This window comes from Sesamum indicum, linkage group LG8, assembly GCF_026168435.1.
Source record: "Sesamum indicum cultivar Baizhima isolate 11 linkage group LG8, ASM2616843v1, whole genome shotgun sequence".
NCBI classification, from domain to species: domain Eukaryota; kingdom Viridiplantae; phylum Streptophyta; class Magnoliopsida; order Lamiales; family Pedaliaceae; genus Sesamum; species Sesamum indicum.
The window spans coordinates 22856969-22881676 of NC_142664.1; the positions used below are offsets into that span (position 1 = coordinate 22856969).

Consider the following 24708-nt stretch of genomic DNA (forward strand, 5'->3'; position numbering starts at 1 on the left):
TTTTGTGAGTAGAGTTATTGCGTTTAAATTACTCTTGAAAATTCAGTATCTTATTGTGACTGCCAGGAAATATAAAATGCGCAGTAGTTTTGGTAGTTATGAAAGTTTGCTTAACATCCTGGAGATTGTCTTCCTCCACTGAAAAATTCTGGAATCTTTCTGTCCTGATATCCCATATCTGACAGAATGTTGCTTCAGGTTACTACTATCTGGTATCTGATGCTAATGATTGACTCGAAAAATTTCATGAATTTCAAATCTTTTCAATCATACGCAACAATAATGTATTACGTTACCTATCTTTGGAAGGTGATCAGTATTTGGTAAGTTGAACGAGAGTGATCTCTATTTTGTGATTTACTTATAAAAAATTAATAAATTCCATCATCCTCAACCTAAAATAATATGTTAATTTTTATAAGTTGGTGGGCTGGGCATCTTATTACCAGCAACAGCAGAAAAATCAAGTTGAGAATGACCAAGCTTGCTTTTGCATTTCAGTCTTTTCACTAACCATAACCACCGTGTTCGGCTCCTTTTGCTTGTGTAAATGGAAGGCCAGAGAAATTTTTATCATCATGCAGATTATATTATTCCTCAAAAGTGCTGACCTGCGATAATACGGCAAGGTGAAAATGTGGTTCGACCTTCCTCAGCTTTGGTGGAGGGGCATCAAAGAGATGGGCTATTGCGGCAGTTGGCTATTTCTCAAGGAAGAAACTATATTTTCATCATTTGAATGGGTTTGTTCGATCTTTATGGCCTCATGTGAAGAGTGTAGCTGAGACATCTAGTGGGTTCTTTTTTCAGTTCAAGATGTTGACTGTCATGGAAGAAGTCATTGAAGGAGGACCTTAGCTCTTTCAGGATCAACCTATAGGACTCCAACTACGGGAGCCAGGCATGGTTCTAAGGAAGCATGCTCATACCCAAGTTCTTATTTGGATTAAGATGCGTGGCGTGCTTGTTGAGTTCTGGACTGAGAACAGTTTCCAGTGGGACAGGGAAGAGAGCCACTGCAACCAGATGTTACTAGGGAATGCACTCGGCTGGATTATGTACAAGTTTGGGTGATGCTTGATTACATATCCACATTGCCAAAGCATGTTCTGGTTCTTCAGAGATAACTAACTAGTATACGAACAATTGAACTTTTAAAAAATGGAAATATAAAAATATTGATAACCCCCCCCAAAAAAAAAAAAAGAGAGCATAATGTTGTATAATTAACACTACAAAGATAAGCAAAAAATCCAAAAAAAATAGCATGTCAACATTAAACTAGTATATTTAATAGTATTTTTTTAAAATATACTACTAACAAACATTTCATCTATAGACTAAAGTTTAATTGTATAATTATATTTTTACATTAAGCGATTTAGTAGATTAGGGAATCAACATAATAATTATGAAGTAATAGAAAATGATCTAATCAGGTCAAAAAATATAGAAACAGAAAATTGATAATAAATAGAAATAGACAAACGTAAATATGCAGGAATAATTTCATAAGAAAAAGTTGAAATAAAACTAAATACCTGCAAATAAAAATACCGACTTTGATAAATTAAAATTTCATATAAAGAATCATGAAAATGATAATATCTTATTAATTGACCTTTTTAATATCATATAATCATTTAATCAAATTTTCTAGGCCCAATGGAGTTTTTTAATCCAATTAATCACAATGTCCAAACACAATTAAGACAAGAATAGCAAACTAATTAAGGTGCACAAAGCCCAAAAAACAGAATACTGTGTTTGTCTAGTTGGGGCCTACTGATAGAATTATAGACTAGTCCAAGTTCACCTGCAAATCATTTGTGGCCCAACCATCTGGGTTGACACACCAACACCACTTTCCACCTCAATCGATATATACATTAGCAGGGAGTAATCGTTCTAGTTAGAAACTTGGGATAAGGCTAAGTTGTGTCCCAATAGCTAGGTAACAAACATCAACCTAAATCGGTGATTTTCATGATAATGATGTAGGTTCATCTCCTGTTCACGTGGGATACAGATGACATGATGTACAATCGGACCAACTCAATTCCAGAAAACTAGACTTTTCTTAAAATATGAGGATATGAAGATCATGCTCAACTAACTCCTAAATTGTTTCGTTCAACTCCTATAACCAGGAGTTTAGCTAGGTGGGGCAGCAGAGGCAATTTCATTTAAACTAATTTGGATCACACTTCATGGCTCCACTTAACTCACTGACATGTCCAGCCTCTCATTTTCATAGCACTCCGCTCGTCTTTTATTTATCCTTCCATTTAGCATACTGATTCTTGCATATATTTTTACTTTAATCCTCATCAAAATCATTATTAATTTGAGTATTACGCCTCGTTTACTTTGATATATAAGTTTGTATAAAGAAATTAATATAGATTAATACAATGTTTACTTTATTGTATGGGGCCCGGTATAAAATCAAAGTCTTGTACTAATTACTGTTACACCTGAATAACAAATATCATCTTGGGAGGTGGTATAAAATTAGTCCCAGAGTTGCACCAAATGAGAAAGACCATTGTACCCTCGAAGTTTAACTGAATAATAATAATAATAATATATTTTATTGTCTAGTAAATTTTGTAAATAAGGGCTCAAAGGTAATTTTTCTACCAAAAGCATGTGAATATAGCAAAGTAAATACTTGATATAATTTGTCCTGTTTGGATAATACATATAAGTAAACACCTAACTATATACAAGATATTTTTATTATTCAGTTAGTAAAGAATAATTCTATCATTCATTTAATACGAGTTCTCGAAGTAAACGGGGCCTTAAAGTATTACCCCTATCTTGCCAATTGGTTCTCCAAAAAATCTTGTCTAGGTGTGTCTATCATCCCGAGATAGGCCAAAACCAATTCAATATTTGAATTGCAACATTTTACACCTTGTTTAGGTGTATTATGATTGTTTGTGTTTTCGTCTCTCTCTTTTTTCTTTTTTTACATTCCAAGTATATGTCTAATCATACATATATATACATATATATTTCAATCACAAATAAAATACTATATATATACACACTTATATATATAAATATATATAAAAGAAAATATGATTAATAATCAACAATAACTTTTATCTCTCAAATCCCAACATCAAACATACAACACTTATTTTAAACTATTTTTCATTATCTTAAAATTCAAATTCAAACATACCAAAAATATTTCTAACACACTTATTTATCTTTATTTTTCTTTCTCTATCTCCAAAATACCGAAATAAAACACTCCAAAATACAAAAACAAACACTATGTGAGAGTCGTCAATCGATCCTTTGATATTTTATGATACTTTGAACTCTGGTAAGCATCACAATAATTAGTTTTACTAAATTTGTAAATTATTTTTTAATATAAAACCATATGATTAATTAATATTAAAAACAAATACTTCGTATACATCAAAACCACCAGTTCTCATAATATATTTGGACTAAATCTTTTAATAAACTTTTTAATAATTTCCCGGTTGTTTAATTTTTAAATCATTATCTTTTTCAATGTTAATCTGATGGACATATTGTTTCTTAAATATTAACTTGAAACTCATGTTACTACTTTTAAAAGTTTTTCCAAATATTCTGCAATATTTTTGTAACCATAGATGCATAATTACAAATAAATGAATGAAATCAACAAGGAGTTTTAAGAATAATTTTGTTAAGTTAATAATATTTAGGCTTTGAATATTCAATGATTTATTTAAATACTTTATGAGACATGCATTTTATACTGTTTTTTGCTCATTTCTTATAATATTTAAAATTTATTAAAGTCATTTAATAATTTAGCACGATGATTTCCATTATTATATTTTTTTCCAACAAATTATTATTATATAAGACGACATTATATAAAATATGACTTTTTTTATGAAACAATAATCTTTTCCATTACGTTTATTATTAAACTTTCTTTATCATAAATAACATCTTTTACGTGCACTACTGCAGGTACTTTTACTAGTGATGGGTCATAAAAATTCTTTCCCACGATGTATGATAATACATTTCCTTTCTCATCAATCTCTAACTTTAATGCTAAAAAGAAAAAAATTAATTTCATTCAGATCTCCTAAAACTAGAAAAAATATATATTTTTTACTACGGTTAATTACTATATTTGAAAAAAAAAACTCATATCAAATACAAATTAACCACGGCGCCTTCGCAACGGCCATTAGCCGTTGTTTTTATAAGTGTGCCCAAAACATTAGCCATGGCTAAAATCATGGCAAATATTTTGCTATGGCAAAAAATCATGTCGAATATTGATCAACTATGATAAAAATCTAAGATTTTATTTTGATTTTATTTAATTGTGGTTAATGATATTTATTTACCACGAGGTTAAACTGTGGTTTGTTATAACGTAGCGAAAACTTAATTTTTTTATAGTGTAATTTTGCACATTATTTAGCATTTTGTAAAAATTATTGATAATATGATTAGTTTTTTTGTTATTGGATCTCTATTTTTTATCAAATGCCAATAATTCAGAAACAATATTTTTATTATGATTACAATTTTTTTAGCTTTATATAATATATTTACCCCTTAAAAATATAAAAATATTAATAGGATTTTTTTATCAATAAATTACATAAATGCTGAATGAGGTATAAAATTAAAAATTTATGTGAATTATTTTGTGAAGGAGTACAGTTGTAAATAAAAAATTCTTATAAGAGCACAAGTGTAATTCAAAAAAAATTGAAAAGAAATAAAATTTCGAATTTTTTTAGGGGTTTAAGTGTAATTAACCAAAAAAAAAAAAGAGATCTCTAATTAACTTCAAAATTTATTGGCAATTGAAATGAATTTATGATGGGGATGAAGCGATGAAATAACAAAAGTAGATTTAAATTATATATAGAAATTGTGAAAGGTACACTACTACTACTTGTCACTGTACAAACTCCCAAACCAAGAAACCAACAGTTGACGTCAGGACATCCACAAAACTACATAAGCAAAACAAAGACTGTGCGTATTGAAAAGGAATTAAAAAGAGAAAAAAAAAAGGGACAGAAGAGAGCGAAAAACTTTTGTCATTTCTCTATTGGAACTAAGAATTTGCAGAGAACAATTTAAAAAGAAATCCCACAATCACCAGAATTTGCAGAAGACTGCGTGTGTGTTTGTGTGTGTGTGTTCTTAATTATATTGTTGTGGGTTCTAATCACGCGCACGTCCTACTGCCTTCCGCATGCCTCCCTGATTTCTGTGTGTATTTTATTTAAACACACACCCGATAAATATATATATATATATATATATATATATTTGAGTGTGTGTTGTGTGTGTGTTCGTGGGCATAAGTGATGGGTGTGGAGTGGGGTTCTTAGGGATTGGCAATAACAATGGAGGGAGAGAGAGAGAGAGAGACGAGAAAAGGTTAAGACAAGAAATGAAGCGCATGTGAACCCTAAAAATATATTATAAATATATGTGGGCACGCAGCAAAAGGAGAGGACCAATTTCTTGTAGTGAAAAGGTAAGCTTTGAAAATGATGAGAGAGAGAGAGAGTTGGACTTAATTATTTATTTATTATTTAAAAATAGAAAAATAAAATAAAAATTTAAAATATTATAACAAATTTGTGTCGAGTCGTGGATAGTCAATAATATTAATTAATTATAAAATTTAAACATTATAATTATAATTAATTTGTTTCAAAATATTACAATAAAAATACAAATATTAAAAATATATGCTCTTTCCACAATTGCGTATGTGATATTGATGCCTAGATCTTCTTATTTCTTCATCCATATTTTGCATTGATTTATTTTGTTCATTATTATCATCACCATTAGAATTAATGTACGACCGACTTGATGATACTGTAGAACTGGACCCACATTATCATGATATGCACTAAATGATAGAAATAAAATTGGTGAAATGTTATACCCCGGTGCGTATGGTTGATTGCCAAGGTCAAGATCCATATGTGAGGTAGTTTCTGCATGGCTTGGCATATATGGGGTCGATTGAAACCAATATCTTATGGCGGTTGGGGCACGTAATAATCTTAAGGCATATACACTGTAGAAGGACCAACTATATCCACCCCAACATCATCACGTTCAACTGAACCAATAGACATTCGACTAGAAATTCTCCTTACCTGTGAGATGTGATGGGAGCATTATCGAATGACGTTGCAATTTGTTGTGGCTGATGTGTTAGGGCTTTTTTGATAATTTATACTCCATATGCTAATCGGTCCACCAAGTGGGTGTACCCTTCAATATCTAGTGGTGTAGATTGGCAAATTGCTTCAAGAGCATTTATCTCTTCTCTTTGAAAAATGTAGAAAAATAATGAATTTTAATGTTTAAAAAAGTATTTAGAATAAAGTATGTGATATTATATAAAATACCACAATTTGCAACATAGGTGTATCTCCAGGTTGCTATCCGCTTTTCACATGTCTTTTAGTAGACGACGATACAAAATAACGTGTTATGTTGTTGCACCATTTTCAATACCCTAATTTCGTACTCTTCTATAGGTGACCTTTGTACAATCGTGTCATATCGTTTGCACCATCTAGTGATGAATTGTATGTGTTGCAGCCAATTTATTTCCGTACAATTGGAACGGGAGATCTTATGTAGGCTCATGTCCCGAGTATCAGCCGCTTCTGGAATATTTCCCTCATCCCAAATTGGCAAAGGACACATTCGAGATGATGCATTTCCACTATTGTATAGAATATTAAAGAACATGTTGATCTCCAGAGTTGGGAGTTAAAACAACTATGTAGGTCATAATGACATATGAGTCCATGTCATATGGCTACCAGATAAACTATAATAAATGAAATGATATAAGTTAATGTGTATATAATATTCATATAGATGTACATAATGTCTTGAATAGAAGATACCTAGTCAGAATGCATCTCATCCAATATATCTCTTATAACCCAAACAATTGTTCGTACTGTTCAGGTGAAGTTGTGCTCACAGTTCTATGTTGCACCATATGGTGTTGCTTTCAGCAAACGATTATTATCTATTTGGACTTGGCCCATATATACACATTTCATACCAAGTTCGGGACAAAGTGGAATGATACATGATTTTAACCTTGTGTTATTACTTTAAAAAAATATTTGTCTACAAATTTAATAATACAATGTTACCTGTAACAACTGCAACGCGCCAGTAATTGCAGCTTTTTTTTTTGTGCTATCATTACATAATTCACGGTATAAAAATGCCAGGACAACACTGCCTCAATTGTAGTTCCTAGCTTCTACTACATCCTCTAATTTTGTAAGATATAATAATAATATTAGATTTTTTGATCAATCAAGACACATCACTCCACCCAGTAGGAGCAACGCAACTGCACGTTCATATTGTACAGTAAGTTCGTATGGTGTGCTGGGAGTAATTTCGACTTGTGCTATGTGAAATATAATTGCATGAGTTTGCAATTGTGAACCCTTGAACGTTGTCGCACTTGGCCAAAAATCTAAATATGTCAGGCAGTAATTCTGCCATTCGGTAATTTGCTCATTTTCGATATCACAAGGGGGTTGCTTGCACTTTCTCCCTTTTTTATGGTTACACAATGAGAATTGAGGAATGATACTCCACAAACTCGTCAGTAAAAAATGCGTGCAATATGTACTTTGAAAAGAGTCTCTATAGTTGATTTATAAATAGATTTTCTATATATGAAAAGACGAGATAAAATGATAACATGTTTAAATTATGATTTTTTATAGGATAAATTGCATTTACCCTGTATTTTTAAAATTTAGTTAAAATCCCCTGTATTATAAAAATAGGCAAATAACTTCATGTGTTTTATAAAATACAACAAAAAACTCCCTCTATGTTACAAACTAACTGAGAGTGTGTGACACTCGCTTATTGTACGACTGCGCCTCATTTTTTTTATCTTTTTTTGGAATTATTTTAAATTAATATTATTATTTTATTTAAATATATTTAATTAACTAAAATTATTTATTGAGTTGAAATATATTATAATAAATTATATTTTATATATAAAATATGTTAATTTAATATAAAAATACCTAAAAGTATATAAATTTTTTGAAAATTCAAATTATTAAAAAACACAATACAAAGTTAATACACAATTCACTTTTCAAATTAAAAATTTATATGAAATATAGAAGTCACTTATAATAATTATATATTATTAACTTAATTAAATAATTATTAGTTTAAATATACGTTATTTATTTATAAGATATAGTTAAATATCAAAATATTCAAAAATTAATATTAATTATTTTAAATTATATAATTTAATTATAAATAATAGTTACATTAAATATTTAAATCATTTAATATTTAAAATTTTGAAAAAATTAAATTATTTTCACTTTATTTAAAAAAAATACTTATTCTCTGTCGCCGGCCACTAGGGGGCCTGGGCGACGGAGGTTGCCCTTCTTCTGTAAGTGACCACTGTCACCTTGTTTTGGCCGCTGCCCCTTCCAAAAGGGGGTGGCCAAGGCAGTGGAAAGGGGCGACGCGAGGTCGTCCCCTTTGGCAAGAGTGACCTCGCCGTCGCACTTTTGAGAGTGTTGTCGCCTCCTAGAGATACATATGTATATGTTATATTATATATATATATTATGTAGTTATATTATATTTAAAATATATATTATTATAGTGTATGTATAGTATATATACATAAATAAAAAAATATATTTGAATTACCTAACTAAAGGGGAGAGTATGCAATATTTTGAAATACACAGGGGTTATTTGCCTATTTTTTTAACACAGAAGGTTTTTAGCTAAATTTTGAAAACATAGGGGAATTTTATGCAATTTGTCCTTTCTTATATTATTTTTATATAGAAAGAAGGAGAGGAAAAAAATGCAAGCAACCCCCTATGATATTGTAAATGAGCATATTACCCTCTTGTGAAAAAAAATTAGCAATTTACCCTCTATATTTTTTAAAATACACCAATTTACCTCATGTATTTTTTAGAATGAAGCAATTTACCCTCGTATCTAAAGGATAAATTGCTTCTGTTAGGTATAAACCCTTCTGCAGAAGCCCTAGCACAACTAGTACAGAACAATAGTGGGTTATTCAAACTCTTAAATTACAAACCAATATTACAAATAAATATACAACAATATAAAGAATAATTACAGATCTAATAGTATCAGCATAAGATAAACAATAAATAATCACAAGTAAGGCTCAGAGAGCCAGATCCGTTGAGGGATAGCCCACGATCACTAAGACCAGCAGTCAAACTCACGGTTGCTCAAAACTCGAACGTGAAACCTTGTCCACACAGACCCCTTTTCTGAAACTACAAATATTTCCTCACAAAACTTAAGGTTCATACAGAACTTTTAATCGGAGCAAAAGAAGGAAGAAGAAGGAGATGGTAGATTTCTTGCCTCTAAACAACCAGAAATCATATTTAGATTTATGGTGGTTCTGCATTGAAGAGAAGGGTGGAAGATAAGCTCCAAACCCATGGAAATCAAGGACAAAGAGAATGAAGAGAGCAAACCAAAGAAAGGAGGCGGAAGAAGAAATGAAGAGGCAGAATGAGAATAGGGTTAAGTACAATTTTTCAGCTGGGTCAAAGTGGGTTGGGTTAATGGGCCAACAAGAGTGCGCTGGGCCAGCCAAAGTAGGGTGAGGTCACGAGTGAGCCTAAGCCATCCAGGTGAGGTTGAGAGTAAGGAACAGATGAACTTGGATCTACCATGGGTCATGGGCCATATTTTTAATATCTTCATTTTAATTAACATAGGGGGTGAATTGCTATTTGTTTCATAGAAGGTAATCTGCTAATTTACAATATAATAGGAGATAAATTGCATAAAATTTTAAAAAGAAGTAATATAATAAAAATAATCACTTAACAAAAAAACTTGAAATGTGATTGGATACAAGAGCAAAACAATCACTTTTGTACTACCAAAATTTAGATATAGGGAACAATTCAATGGTTCGAGTACAAATTTTTTTTTACGAGAGATTTCATATTTAAATTTTGAGTGTGTGTTGAACTTTGAAAGAAAATGCCAAAAATCAGAGGAATAGTAGCCCTTTTTTATCCCTACTTTTCATTTTCTCCTTTTTGTCCCTGCAAAAAAGAGGGGGTCGGGGGGGGGGGGGGTATGTTTTCTCCAACATGCTCAAGTGCTCATCATTTCTTTCTTGACACCATCAAGCAACAATCATCTCTCTTTTCTACCACAAATTCCCCCCTCCTTTTTTCTTTTTTTTTTAATCTGGCCTGTGGACACGATTCGTTACCAATTTAAGTGTGTGAAGTTCGATATTTCAATTGTATTAAATATCAAACTGAAATTTCTGATTTCGATTTAATATTAATTTTCAATTCGGTTTTGCTATCAATGTAAATTAATTGTTATATATGTGTGTATACAATACTTAGTTTATAATTTTGAGAAAGTGTTGATACACGTTTAATATTAAAAGTGCAATATTTTTATTTTTTTAATCCCAATTGTGCTTACTCTAGAGAGAGAAGTTTGAGGCGAAAAGAATTCTTTTTTTCTGAAATAATATCTACCTCAGTTAAATAATAAAATAATGTTTTGACCTCACTTGCAGAAAAACAACTGATAACTTTTGTATAGCATAATTAATTAATATTTTTTATAATTTTTTATTTTTGATCATAATAATTAGCAATAATAATAAAATTATATTTATGGTAGTGTCATTAATTATTAAATAATATAGAAACAGTCCCATAAGTCCTCAAAGAAAAAAATAAAATAATAACCATAATTTTAAATGCTAGTGAGAATTCAAAAAATGGGCTAATTACAGGGTAGGATGAGTAGGTAGTCCAAGCATGTAGAGACGACATCTATATATATGAAACCTAGAAAAAGTTGATTAGCTTTGTCAATTAATAATAAAATAAAATAATTTCTTAGAAAAATGATTGTCTATAGTCTTTTCTTGCAATTCAAACCTAAATTTGTGGAGCACAATTTCCAACAACAACCACTTCCTTTTTTTTCTCCTTTTTTCTTGCATTAAAAACGCTAATCTCCAATCACTCTTTATTAAATACAGGAATAATTACTTTCTTTTTTTTTAAATTTTGATATAATTATACGTAGATCTTATATAATTTAAAAATTTATATCAAATATTTATGAAGTTTGTTTCTGTATAACAAACCTTCATTAGGCAAAATTTTCTGAATCTTTTGATATTAACAGAAAAGTCGAATAAAAATCGGTATATATCCTCTATTAACCCATTTCAAGTCAAATAATTTTTTTGTGATTAAACTATCTTATAACAGTGAAAATATACATCACTACATGCTTTGACGTGTAAGATGTATAAAAGTGATTTGGTTATAAAAAAATTTAGTTGGCCTATTACAAATCAAATATAAGTCAATCGGTAGTAAATATAGATTTTCGCCTATTTCTTTTTTCTAACATCATCAAATTCGATAAATTTTGACTAACGAAAATATTTATTTGTTAGATAGAAGCAAACCTCATAGGTATAAGATGTCATTTTTCAAACTATAAAAGGTTCGCGTGTAATTACACCAGACCTCAGAAGAGGAGAATGTAATAATCCCTAAAATATAAGTTGAAAAAGGATATTTGTTTTTTATTTATAGTTGATGTTTTCGAACTATTAAAATAAAATTCATTTAAGCTAAAAGTTATAAGCTTTTGTCTATCAACTTTTGTAACTTGTTAATAAAATTGTACACATTAAACTGTTGTCCGCAGCACAAATTTCAGTTATTCTTTTCTTGTTTTCATTTCTCTATTATATTTTCAAATAGTCCCAATTTTAACCACAAATATCCAACAATTTATGCAAACATAGTGTTTGGTAAAGAGTTGGTCTTCTAGAAAAGGTTGTGATCATAGTGTTTTTGGGACAATAGTCATAGGGTTAGTAAACTTCTCCATTGACAATTATATACTTTAGACCATATTAACTATTATGCATTTTAATGGTCAAAAAAGATAAGTTTGAAATCAAGAAAGTGGACAAAAAAAACTGTTATTTTGAAATTGCTTCATGATGTGACATTAGGAGTTGGTGCTCATGATTTTGATCTTAACTGTTGTGAAAAGAGGTGGAGTTGGTGAAATTTAAATCCTATCATTGTCTGATTATTGGTTACAATTCCATTTATATACATGATCCTTGATCTTCGTTAAAATAATAGATATTGATTAATTATAAATATTCGATAGAGTAAATCATAATTATTTTTTGTAAAATTTGACATAATTATAAATATTCCATTAATTTCAACGTCCGCCTATCAACGAGCTCAATTCATTAGTTCATGTTAGGTTTCTATCCAATTTTAATGACGATTTGACTAAAATGCCTTTTTAAATTATGAATTATATTTTAAAAAAATTTATATTTTTTTATGGACTAATATTCCCTATAAATTATTTGTTGTACCCACCCTCAAATATTTAAAAAAATCAACAAAGGTAAAGTATTGATGTCCATCTTATCGTATAGGAGTTACATAATTATTTTTCATTTAAGAAGCATATTTGTAATTTTTTAAATAGAAAGAGAGTATTTATAATTATGTCAAATCTTAAATTTGATAGCTATAATTACTCTATTTAGAATTAATAATTGATATATTAATATGCTGATAATTAAAATTCATGACGTTATTATAATGAACTCACTATAAAAAACTGCAACGGCCATTATTTTCATTTTTGAAATAAAAATTGGATTGAAATCCAATGGGGACTAACGAATGGACTCGTTATTAAACGGAGGTTAAAATTTGAGGTACGTACTATCCATTTTTTATTTCAAGAATGAAAATACTTTGAGTTTGAAATTATTCAATTCGAAATAAACTCCCTCAAACTCAATTTGATCGATAATCAAACCAAACTAAGTTATGTTTTTTCAAATTAAAAAATAATTCAATCAAATTTAAATAATGGATAATATGTTTTGAGCTCCACTCAATTAATATACATCCTACTACTATTTCTTGAACAATGAAATTTGTCCTTCCACACTAACAATAATGAATTATTGCTCTTAATTTAGTGCTATCTTTTTGTCCCCCCAACTGTAAAATCTGGCTCCACCCTTAGTTCACTTTAATTTGTCCATTTTCCTTTAAAACAAATCTTATTCAAATTATATAGTTTTTATAATTAGTAAAGAATTCATGGACACTCTATATATAAATTACAATCCTTATATTTTCTATATAATCATTTAAAAATTTACATGTTTTATGTTGTTATATATCTAAATACTTATGTAAGCATAACTTTTTATAAAATATTGTAAATATGATGTATATGGTTACATCAAAATTCATGCATAATAATATGGATTTTTAAATAAATAATTTACTCTGCAAAATATAATTGCGCATTAGCTCCTAAATATTAGTTTATAATAAAATGATAAATTTTAAACATTAATGTTAAATTATTTTGTTCGGGGCACCAGAAGAAATATGACTTTTTACTAATTAATTACCATAATTAAAAGCAAAAAATATGAAGAATATTAATTAATCACGGTTCTGAAAAACAACTATTAGTCATTCTTTCTACAAATTAAAAAATTGTGACAAATATTTTAATTATATGTAAAATCATAACAAATATTGATTAACGTGATCAAAATTTATTTCACATTGATTTTGTCTGACCATAGTAGATATTATTAATTTATTATAATTTTTAAATCATAGTGAGTCATAATGTAGAAAATAATAATCTTTTTTAGTAGTGAGGAGGGGATTTTACCTTTTATACTTGAGAGTACAAAGTGTAATTAAGCCCTTTTATTTTAAAACTTTGGATGTCCAAATATTTCTGTACTCGCACAATTTTTTTCCCCTAATGGGTTTTCCTCTCCGTGTGTGTGTGTGTGTGTGTGTGTGTGAGAGAGAGAGAGAGAGAGAGAGAGAGGACACAGTAAAAGAGCCAAATGAAACAATAAATACAAAAAGAGTGAGTGTGGAAGCAAATGATAAAAATACAAAGCATGAAGTAATGAGGGCAGAGGAGTTGGCAGCTCCCCTCCCTTTTATCTATCTTCCTATATCACGTGATATATACATACATATAGCTATAAAAAGTGTTAATATTTCTCTTCTACTTTTTATATGTTTTCCTTCAAATTTTTGTCTTAAGGACAAAGATAGGCCAGTGGTTGAAATACCAATTATAAGATCCTTTTGTGATTAGCTTGTAAAAATCAACAAACTTGGCTACACTCTAAACAAATTTCAACAATATTGAGGGGGGTTTTCTGCAAAAACTTCTGCTTTTGTAACGAGAAAAAAGTTATTTAAATAAGTGTTTTATCAGCAAAACATTGAAACTAAAAAGAGTGTTTGATTTACTACTCGCACTTTTAAATTGTTTAAATTAAATTTTTCTAAACTATAAGGTTTTAGTAGATTTCCACTAACTTTTACAACTTATTAATAAAACTGTACATATTAAACTTTTCTTTGTGCAACTAATTCAACTTCAACTTTTTTTTCCCCAAATATTTTACCTTTTTGGATCTAAACTTACAATTTTCTTTATGACCTTTTCGTCTCAAAATTAAAAGTTATTGTAAGTATCCAATTACATTAGAGTTTCTTTCATGAGGAAAAAAGATTATCCAGTTGGGCAAAAAGATGTGTACTGAACCAACCAGATAAAGAAACAGTCAAATTCTCTGGAATGGAATGGGAAAGTAGATTTAATTTTCCAAGACATTTCATTTCTATCTGCCAAACAAAGAAAGAAACAAACAATGGGAAGTATATATCATTATTCTCTCTATACAGTATACTGAAAGCAACAAATGAAGGTTTTTTCTTTCTTGGGAGAAATGATTTTGTTGCATAAGCAAACATGTCTTTCTTGAATCAAATAATTACCCCAGCTGTCTGTCTGTCAAGATGATGATGCACCATTTCATTTCATTTCTTTCTGCTCAAATTTGAAAAAGAATCCTTTTTTCTGTCCTCTGGAACACAATCTTTATGCACATTGGGACTGTAATTTTTTGAAGAAATATCAACTTTTTTTTCCTCACAAGACAACAAGAGAACAGGGGGGGGGGGGGGGACTACAATTGCACTCTGCTGTAAGAATTGCAGAGCCCAGATTTCCATTCCCTTTATCATCTTTCTTGATTCACTAATTCATACCTGACTTAGTTCATCAGCACACAGTTCACATAGTGAAAGAAGCAAAGTGGCAAAGTCATTTTTTGAGAAAATGGTTTTGACTCTTTCTCATCTCACATCACAATCATCACCACGCACAAAAGTCTACAACACGACAAAAGTTAAATTACAACAATATCAGCAAAAGGAACATGACTCTCTCCCAGCCCACCTTCATATAATGCCTCCCATCTGAGTTACATTTTAGGTGCTGTGCCTCTACTTTTTCTCTTCTTGTTGTTCAACTTCTTTACTTGTGTGTGGCCTGGATTTCAAAGTCATGACAGCCATTTTAAAGATGGTAGCTTTTATGGCTTTATTTGGGCAAGTGTGCTTTTCCATGAAGTGGGATGATTCTTTCTCTCAACTGTCAGTAGCTGACAGGATATCCCAGCTGCCTGGGCAGCCCCGAGTCAGCTTCCAGCAGTTTTCTGGTTATGTGAATGTTGATGAGAAGGAGGAGAGGGCTCTCTTCTACTATTTTGTTGAAGCTGAAACTGATCCAGCTTCCAAGCCTCTGGTTCTCTGGTTGAATGGAGGTTAATTTCTCACCACATTGTTTATGACTACACTAGGAGAAGTTGGAAATAGAGTTCTTGGGCAATGTTTATTAGTTTCTTGATTGTGTGTTTGCAGGGCCTGGTTGTTCATCTTTGGGTGTTGGGGCATTTTCTGAAAATGGACCATTCAGGCCCAGTGGGAATGCTGCCCTTGTCAGGAATGAGTATAGCTGGAACAAAGGTGTTTCTGAATTGTGGCAGAATACTTTTGTGTGAATGATGATTACTTTCTTAGTAACTAACAATCTTGTTTCCATGATGGTTGATCTGCAGAAGCAAATATCTTGTATTTGGAGTCACCCATTGGAGTGGGGTTCTCTTATTCTGTAAATTCTTCTTCCTATGAAGGCGTAAATGACAAGATCACAGGTATGTTTCCCATCTTCAACATTCTAAAATGTCAGTGTTGCTGTAATTACAGGATTATGGCCATTCTTGTTCTGGTTCATTCATTGGATGAAACAGAAGAATAGATGTTCAGAAGAGAAAAGCATCAAGTGAATATTGAGGAATTACACAAACCACCTTTTACTCTCTGTAAATTGTTGAATTTGCCTTTCCAAACCATATTGAGGAGATGAGAAAAGTATGTGTTGGATAAGTATCCTGTTTGGGCTTCACTTTAACTTTAGTTCTTTCCTTTTACCGAGTCTGTTTAACTTTCGGACATGGGGAATATTTCAAGCTTTACATGTTACCTTAAAATTCTGAAACTTTGGCTGCATGCTTTGTATTTGTTCTATGTTTATAGCCCGGGACAACTTGGTGTTCTTGCAAAACTGGTTCCTCAAGTTCCCACAGTACAGAAACAGAAGCTTGTATATTACTGGAGAGAGCTATGCTGGCATGTTTCTTGACCCAAAATTTCAACCTTTTTGTCTATTATTGAGAGAAATCGACAATTTTTCTAAGAGGTGTTTGTTGTTAATAGGCCATTATATTCCTCAGCTGGCAGAGCTAATGCTCCACTTCAACAAGAAAGAAAAGATATTCAACTTGAAAGGAATTGCAGTGAGTTCTCGACTCTTTAACAACATTTGTGTTACAGCACAATGTTATGGGAAAGGGATTTGGAAACATTATTCCCACTATACTTTTTGGCCATAAAAAACATAAAGAAAGTGCTTTTGCAAAGGACTCTTCTCTCTCTCTCTCTCTTGATTCAGACTCTTAAGTCGTGTTGTTGTTGCAGCTTGGGAATCCAGTACTAGAGTTTGCCACTGATTTCAACTCAAGGGCTGAATTCTTCTGGTCTCATGGACTAATATCAGATACAACATACAAGTTGTTCACTTCTGCCTGCAATTATTCGCGATATGTTAGCGAATACTACAGAGGTTCCCTATCTCCAATCTGTTCCAAGGTGATGAGCCTTGTCACTACTGAAACCAGCAGATTTGTTGACAAATACGACGTCACTCTTGATGTTTGTATCTCCTCTGTGCTCTCTCAGTCCAAAGTTCTTAGTCCTCAGGTGTTGCCATTAGTCTTTTCAACTTCTTGAACTATCTTATTACTCAGTTTTGTATGAGTTTTTAACCGAGTATGTCTGTCATATTCTGAGGTGCAGCAAGTTACTGAGAACATAGATGTATGCGTGGAGGACGAGACGGTGAATTACTTGAACAGACGAGATGTTCGAAATGCTCTTCATGCTCGTCTTGTGGGAGTCAATAGATGGCTTGTTTGCAGCAAGTGAGCATCTCGGTCCAGGAATTAAACTTATTCCTTTATTTGTATGTAAAATTAGGAATAATGACTTAAGCGTATTCTCATTTCAATTCTTAAATTATGCATAATCATCTCAATTTTCTTTTTCTGAGTCTGAACTACTCTTGAAAAAGTTAAACAACGCTAAGAATATTCTTATGAGGAGATATCATGATAAATATGTATTTTTTAGTACATTGAAGATCTGGATACTTTTGATACAGACATTATTTCATGAATAGCTTCTGAACCCTTGTCATAATCTTGTTTCAGCATACTGGATTACGAACTGCTTGACATAGAGATACCCACAATCAATGTTGTTGGTAGAATAATCGAGGCGGGAATCCCAGTCTTGGTCTACAGGTATCATTTCCAAACTTAAGCACTTCTATTCAAGACTACATTCTGTTTTCACTTTTAACGTTCCGCAACTTCTCTTGAATGGTAGTGGTGATCAAGATTCCGTCATACCGTTAACCGGGAGCCGAAAACTGGTCCATAGACTGGCTCGAGAACTGAAATTGAGAACAACTACACCATACAGAGTGTGGTTTGCGGGGATGCAGGTAAATTCTGTCAATAAAAGAAACGAAATTTAAAATGATTCTAAGATGTGCTGCTCCAAAATTATAGAAGGCACACACTTAACAATGGTGTCTAATGGTTTTCTTGTCACACATTTACGACGGGTTGATTGCACACACCCCCTACAAAAGTACTAATAGCCAAAACACCCTCTTGAAAAAAAAAAATAATAAGAAGAACTGAGAACACCTCCCCCTTCAAGGGGGTCTCAATGCCTTTTCTTTCTGTTCGTGGGTGCTTTTTGCTGGTTTCGGAGGACGCCTGTTGCATTTAAGCTCATTTACAACATAATGCGATATGTGTTGTTCGTGATTTCTTGCGATTCAGGGATTATTTATGGTGAATTTCAGGTTGGAGGCTGGACTCAGGTGTATGGCAATATCCTTTCATTTGCCACCGTAAGAGGGGCATCTCATGAAGCTCCGTTTTCACAGCCGGAGCGATCCCTTGTGCTTTTCAAGGCCTTCCTGGAAGGCAGGCCTCTACCAGAAGAGTTCTGAGCTGCTTACTTCCTCCACCACAACAAGATTTAAATTGAACTGTAAGTAAAAATGTTGAGGTGTAGGCCACCGTTATCTCCCTGATCATGTTAAAAAGAATTACATTTGTTGGTTCGTTGTCGAGTTCCCCAGATTTCCCATATGCTGTAATCCAAAAATTTTGTAAAAAATGTTTCTGATATGAATGAAAAATCAATCAAGTCGAGTATGTTACCAGTATCAGAAACTCAGTCTTTGGCATTCTTTCATTTGATACCATTACAGTTCATCACCACCTTGCAAATTCGCAGAAAATTCTTGGTGAATTTCGGTACGATCACATCCTAATATAAGGTATTGAGGGTGGATTTTAGCTTTATATCCACAGTTCACAATGAACTACACTTGCTATTACACCCAAACCATCATGCACTCAATTACAAGAATGAAAGAGCAACCCCTGAACTTAAAACTTTACAAATATGAACTTGTCATTGCAAATTTAAAATTGCTCAAACCACACTGCCCTGAAAAAAAAAAAACTCATATTATTGAAATAAAATTTATAATATTTTCGCACAACTTCTGGAATCTCTACCCTTGTGAAACTGAACTTTTAACTGGAAAGACTATCACGATATTAGATGTTTCAACGTTAACAAAACCATCCCGAATGAGTAATGATCTTTGCAAATGCAGATGGCTACCAAAACTAATGAGCCATGTTAGTCGTTAGAACCGGACATGCTTTGATTCTACTGAGGAACAATGGTGGGAGCTTCAACCTTCATTTTTAGACAATTGAACTCCAATGCTAAGATCGGCTTCGACAGCATCACAGATATGGTGAGGTTTCTTTTGTCTTCACTGGAATCTCCGGTTGCAAAGCCCGTCTCAGATGTGGTTTCGGGGTTCGTACTCGATGCAGATGGGCCAGACACTTTAGCTGGTGGAACTGCTCTCAACCTGGAGGAATCAACCAAAGTATAAACGCAAGTATCTCATGCAACAGCACGAAATGAGAAGATAAAAAATAATGCAACAGGAATTCTAAGCCTGCAATCATTAAACGGAAACTGAGATCCTGACCAAAACAAAGAAGTTCGAAATCATCAATCGGCTATTAATAACAATAAGTAAACCTGCATTCAATCTGGCAAGAGTACTTGAGGAGGTGGGGATTATACTCTGTGCGCCCACTACATATTAAGAAGCCGAGACAGTTAACTCCACCTATATTGAAAATGGTAAACACTTCAAATATATTCTATATAAAAAAAGAAACCTGAAGCTTGGAAGGGACATTTTGATTGCAGGGCCCATCCATTTTTTTGTATCGTTTTGACTTGCTGCCATTGCTTTGTGGAGAAAATAAAGCATAGTAAGCCAAGACAGACCAATGACTAATGAGTATATACTTATATTACTAAAGAATAACAAGCATTTCACAGTTCTTCGTAAGCATACTGACCAGCAGCTGTAATGTTGATACTGCATAAATCCAATGATATATGATTGTTCATCTCTTTCACTCGTATATCCATACAGTTTTTCTCCTTATCGGGAGAATCGGCCATGCCAATCTTGTTCAGGAAGCAACCGAATCGGCCTCTCTTTGTAACTGGAAGTGCTGTAAGACTCTGGTTTAACACAAACCACATCATGTTCAAGAAACAAGTGCTTCTTGGAAATGGAATTTACTATGTGCTTGCAAGGACTAATGCACTGCTGCTGTATCGTATATTTATAAGTAAATTGGAGAAACGTGTCGTTGCTGTGATTGGGTTTAGAAGCTAAAGATATATGCAATGAAGTTTGATTGCCCTGCGCTTGCAATCTCAGTGATGTACTCGGATGGAGGCTGACCTTTGTAAAATTGGCAACTTGACTCGGAAGTCCAACATCCTGCAAAAACACATTAGAACAAAACTGTCATTTCTATTCTGCAGCTAGTGGGAATGTATGAAGATTATTATTGGGAAAAACAGTCTGCCATGAGGTTAGATCACATCTTGAACTTATTTCACATAAGTGAGAACCAGATCTTCAGTGGAAGATATGTGTAATATATCAGCATAATAAATGTTGAATTGGGCGTTCAAAATTCTACCTTTCGTCCATGTACACATGCTTTATCGCTGTTGACCAGCACTCTTGCAGCCCATCTATTGACAAAGAATTTATGAGGTAACTTGTCAATGTTTTAAACACTTATAGCCTACTGCATAGTAGATAGTTTGCTGATAGCAACAGTAGAAAAAGGTAGCACTAAAGGGCATGATTTTAACGTAGCAACTTACTTAAGAACCAACTATCTATATAATGCTTATGATCAAATCTCGTCCTCACGTGTCAGATGAGCATAGGTAATATTGCTCGTGTAAAAGTTATACATGAATGCATCCTCTACAATAAAACTTTGTGTACTCTTTGCAGGAACAAGTTATAACAGAAACATGAGGTACGAATGTTTCATCAACAAGACATATAGATAAAGACGACACTTGACAGAATAGTTTGCTCGAATATGTTCAAGAACCAGAAGTGATAGGCAGAGAACTTACGCACACGATGTAGGTGGATTCCATACGATTCCTGCTATGACCACAAGCTGAAAAGTGTAAGGCCATTAAAAAGAGAGAATAAAGTTAATGCAAGTTGACATTAAATTAAGATCAATGCTGCTGTATTTGTATTATTCCTTCATCTAAAATAGAAATGCTCATCCTCAGAAACTGCTAATAGTCCAATTAAAAATTCAGTGAATTTGGCTTTATTGTTTTCAGGAATTTCCAGAAATCATAGTGGGCTCACATGGGTTTAAAAGAAATAAATAACTAAACGGATGAATAGAAACAAAGACAACCTCATCAAAAATCCCAGCAGGACTGTCCTCATAATTAGCAAGAAAGAATCCACCGAGAGTATATCTGCACAGTACATAGGATCAACTTGTATTAAATAAAGAGAAGTAGAATCTAAACCTTTACATGCATCTTATACCATTTTTGCAATAGTTAAATATTTAGAAATTGTGACAGCATTGATTAGTACCCAAATGCCTCCACTAGTCTGAATTCTTTGGGGATGAAAGCTCGAGCGGTTTCTGCCTTGACAAGATGTAGCTGGTACAAGGCACTGAAAAAGTCGAAAACAGAATGCTTAATGTATATACTTGTTCCATCAACAAAGAGCTGCAACGGGATTACAATGAATAAATGTTTATTCAAAGGAATGGAATAGGACTTGCCTGCCTTTAAATACCCACGGAGGTTTTCCGTATCCTAATGCAGAATTCTTCTCTGCAGTTTCCATTGTTTCAGCTAGTAGTCACTCTGATATGAGAATCAAACACCAGAGAAAATGCTATCAAAGAAAAAGTTGAGTCAAAATTACTCAAGCTTCATCTGCATGACACCTAAGAAAAAAGAAAAATTTCGAGCTTAGTCGAACATCAATCTGAAATATCATGAGATCGAAAAACTAACCACTTTGGACTAAACTGCCAAGAACGACTTCTCTTTCCCTTTTTAATACAGGTCTCAGTAATCTCATTATTCTTGAGAATCCCTATATTCAGGGGTAAAAGTGCAGATGAGATCAGCAAATCCATGCACATAGCAACAGCACATTCTTAAGCCACAGGCAGATGATTCCATGCAAGTTGAGCAAGTGGGTGTTTTACTAATGAGAATTTATAATATATCTGGAGATAAAAACATTTAGCAGCCAACAATATACTCACTTACTGTTTATTACCCACCCATAGTTTTCCAAGACCATGCAAGTTGTGCAAGTTGCAACAACATTTTATTTCGTCATTAAAATATAGATTCAAAGTGCTTGATTGGCTGATCTTTTGTGAGCAGTGCTGCTGCTCAATGTCTGAAAACCTAGTCTGCAAGAGAATTTACGTTCTTTGATCCAATAGCATGAGATTCAACAATCGTTTTAAGCATAATGAAGCACTGCAAATGAAGCATCACGAACATCAGTACCAACTGAAGCCTTGCAAATTATACACTTCCATTTGTTTCGTTATAGAAATACTGAATTTCGTAATTGCCTTTCAATGAAGAGAAAACATCAGGTTCTGCAAAGAATTTCACACTGACATAATAAATCACATGAATTATTCTCCAGATACATCATAAGGACTCTGATGCACACCACAACCATGTCCACCAACTACACACTTTCACCTCCACCAACACATCACAGCCACTGCCTAAGAGGAAAAAAGCAATCATTTTTATCCATCAATGCCATGTAATAAACCCATCCTTGAGTTCTAAGCCAAAATCGCATCATAAGAATACATCTGCTGAATCGAACACAAACACTTTTTACTACATAAATTTGAGGAAGAGAATAAAGATTCGGTGAATACTTATCCAACAAACATCCTCTATCCAAATGGATGGAAAGGGAAACCTAGGGTCAGTTCACTCACTGTTACCACTAGTTCTATAAGTGGATCTACGATGAGGGTCTTGACCGGGTCAGGCAGTTGAATAAGGTGGCCTTCTTACCATTCTTGAACTACTTTGAACAAGCAAAGCTAGTTCTTTTCTGTATGTAAGGACTCATTGAAACCAGCACTAAACTTGCTTCTTGTTTGCTTAATTATTTTGGTAATCAGAAACTATAACGGTACCGTACTTCATTTTTTGCTTGTCAAAAATCCAGGTATACTTCTAATCTATATAATACTTCCAAGGGATTGGCGCATTTAATATTCTTAAGAAAAGAACACTTAACACATCTTTATCCGACTTGAATCTTGATGGGATCTTAATGGGACCAAGACCCATGCATCAAAACAATGTGCAAGGCATCAAAAGTTTCATAAAATCTTACCAGCAAATCAACAAGATAGGTAACACAAATCAACATTTGACTGGAATCAAAACAAGAAAAAGAAAACCACATTGAACTGAATATTTTCCCTATTCAAGAGCAAATGCAAAAATATAATCACCATATTCAAAGAAAAGCAAGAATTCATAGATGAGGCAAGGGGTAAAGGGACTATCTCAAGACTTGCAAATGTTTTCAGCTAACTTACACAGAGAACAGATACTGCAACTGGAAGCCAAAAATCAAACCTTTCTGTGGAAAATTCCAGAAAGAATTTGCTTCAGTTTGAGTGAATTACTACATAATCTCTACTTAAAATTTGTGATAATGAAAAGACAAAGGCAGTAAAAGGGCTGGCCAGTTCAGTTTTGATGGCTGAGAAAAAGATAAGAGAGGAAAATGCACCGGGGGAGAGAGCTAATGGCTAATTAGAGGCATGACATCATCACCAAAACCATATATATATAGATATGTATATATAGATAATAGATAGATATAGATAAACCAAAACCTCAAAATTAAAGAAAACCTAGTTTAAAAACTGAGATAGCTCTAAGTATAGCTTTATTTTCTGCCATTCTTAAATCCCACGAGCTTTGCTTTGGCGCCAACTTAATACAAGAAGATCTTGTTGGCCATCCACTCCTCAAAACCATCCCCTGTTTTTCCAAGATTTCATGGTATAATTATTGTCCCTCAGTCTTTCTTTATTTTCCAATAGTACATCTTTGTTTCTTTGTAATAATTTTTCCAAAGTATCTTTTATTATGATACGACCATATTTAACTGCATTGAGAGTTTCAATTTAAATTTTAATATGACAGCAATCACTCTACGTGGTCTACATGGAGATATTAAAATTTTAAATAATGCTTCTAAAATTGAAATCGATGATTAAATTTACAGATGTACATTATTTAATTTATGTAAAGTACGTTAATACAGAAGGAAAAATCTATTTTCTTTTTTAAAAAATCCAACATTTTGTTTTTGCTCCAATACACTAAAGAACCTGAACCAATGAAAAGACTAATTCTTAGAGCATTGAAGATTATATTATAGAACAATAACATAAACATTTGGTTGGTGGCTCAAATTTTTCTTGAAAATGGGACCACTTAATTATCCATGTTGGTTGTATTGAGAAATCATCTCAACTTTGGTCAGATTATTGGAGAAAGGGAATGTTTCTTCAACAAACATGAAGCTGTCTTTATTCCCTCCATCATCAAACTAATTTAA

At 32.5% G+C, this 24708-nt stretch overlaps 2 protein-coding genes across 14 annotated transcripts; one reads left to right on the forward strand and one right to left on the reverse strand.

The window, feature by feature from the left end:
- The first annotated feature begins 15183 nt into the window (after positions 1-15183).
- LOC105168473 (serine carboxypeptidase-like 45) lies at positions 15184-18853 on the forward strand. The gene is made up of 10 exons (XM_011088569.3): positions 15184-15808; positions 15906-16010; positions 16103-16198; positions 16581-16673; positions 16761-16840; positions 17022-17303; positions 17400-17524; positions 17813-17905; positions 17991-18108; positions 18478-18853. Exons 1-10 carry the CDS (start codon positions 15550-15552, stop codon positions 18625-18627), a joined length of 1401 nt encoding a protein of 466 aa, XP_011086871.1. The 5' UTR covers positions 15184-15549; the 3' UTR covers positions 18628-18853.
- A 281-nt stretch (positions 18854-19134) lies between these two features.
- Positions 19135-23983, reverse strand: LOC105168474 (protein NEOXANTHIN-DEFICIENT 1). 13 transcript variants are annotated; one of them, XM_088883764.1, is made up of 13 exons: positions 23675-23979; positions 22370-22574; positions 22095-22176; positions 21857-21941; positions 21661-21744; positions 21473-21536; positions 21171-21217; positions 20717-20771; positions 20473-20511; positions 20078-20246; positions 19892-19964; positions 19749-19805; positions 19135-19572 (listed from the first exon to the last, which is right to left on the reverse strand). In XM_088883764.1, the coding sequence occupies exons 4-13, from the start codon at positions 21919-21921 to the stop codon at positions 19362-19364; spliced, it is 864 nt and encodes a 287-aa protein (XP_088739890.1). In that variant the 5' UTR covers positions 21922-21941; positions 22095-22176; positions 22370-22574; positions 23675-23979; the 3' UTR covers positions 19135-19361. The 13 variants fall into 13 exon arrangements, with proteins under 13 accessions (XP_088739890.1, XP_088739893.1, XP_088739889.1 ...); XM_088883767.1 differs by having other exon boundaries at positions 21857-21972; XM_088883763.1 differs by having other exon boundaries at positions 22356-22574.
- Between the last annotated feature and the right edge of the window lie 725 nt (positions 23984-24708).

Coding starts and splice junctions, on each gene's coding strand:
- LOC105168473 (XM_011088569.3), top strand. CDS start 15,550: ATGACAGCCATTTTAAAGATGGTAGCTTTTATGGCTTTATTTGGGCAA. Junction 16,199..16,580: donor CGTAAATGACAAGATCACAG/GTATGTTTCCCA, acceptor CTATGTTTATAG/CCCGGGACAACTTGGTGTTC. Junction 17,304..17,399: donor CCAAAGTTCTTAGTCCTCAG/GTGTTGCCATTA, acceptor TCTGAGGTGCAG/CAAGTTACTGAGAACATAGA.
- LOC105168474 (XM_020696115.2), bottom strand. CDS start 21,921: ATGGAAACTGCAGAGAAGAATTCTGCATTAGGATACGGAAAACCTCCG. Junction 21,537..21,660: donor AGACTAGTGGAGGCATTTGG/GTACTAATCAAT, acceptor TGTACTGTGCAG/ATATACTCTCGGTGGATTCT. Junction 19,965..20,077: donor TATCAACATTACAGCTGCTG/GTCAGTATGCTT, acceptor TTCTCCACAAAG/CAATGGCAGCAAGTCAAAAC.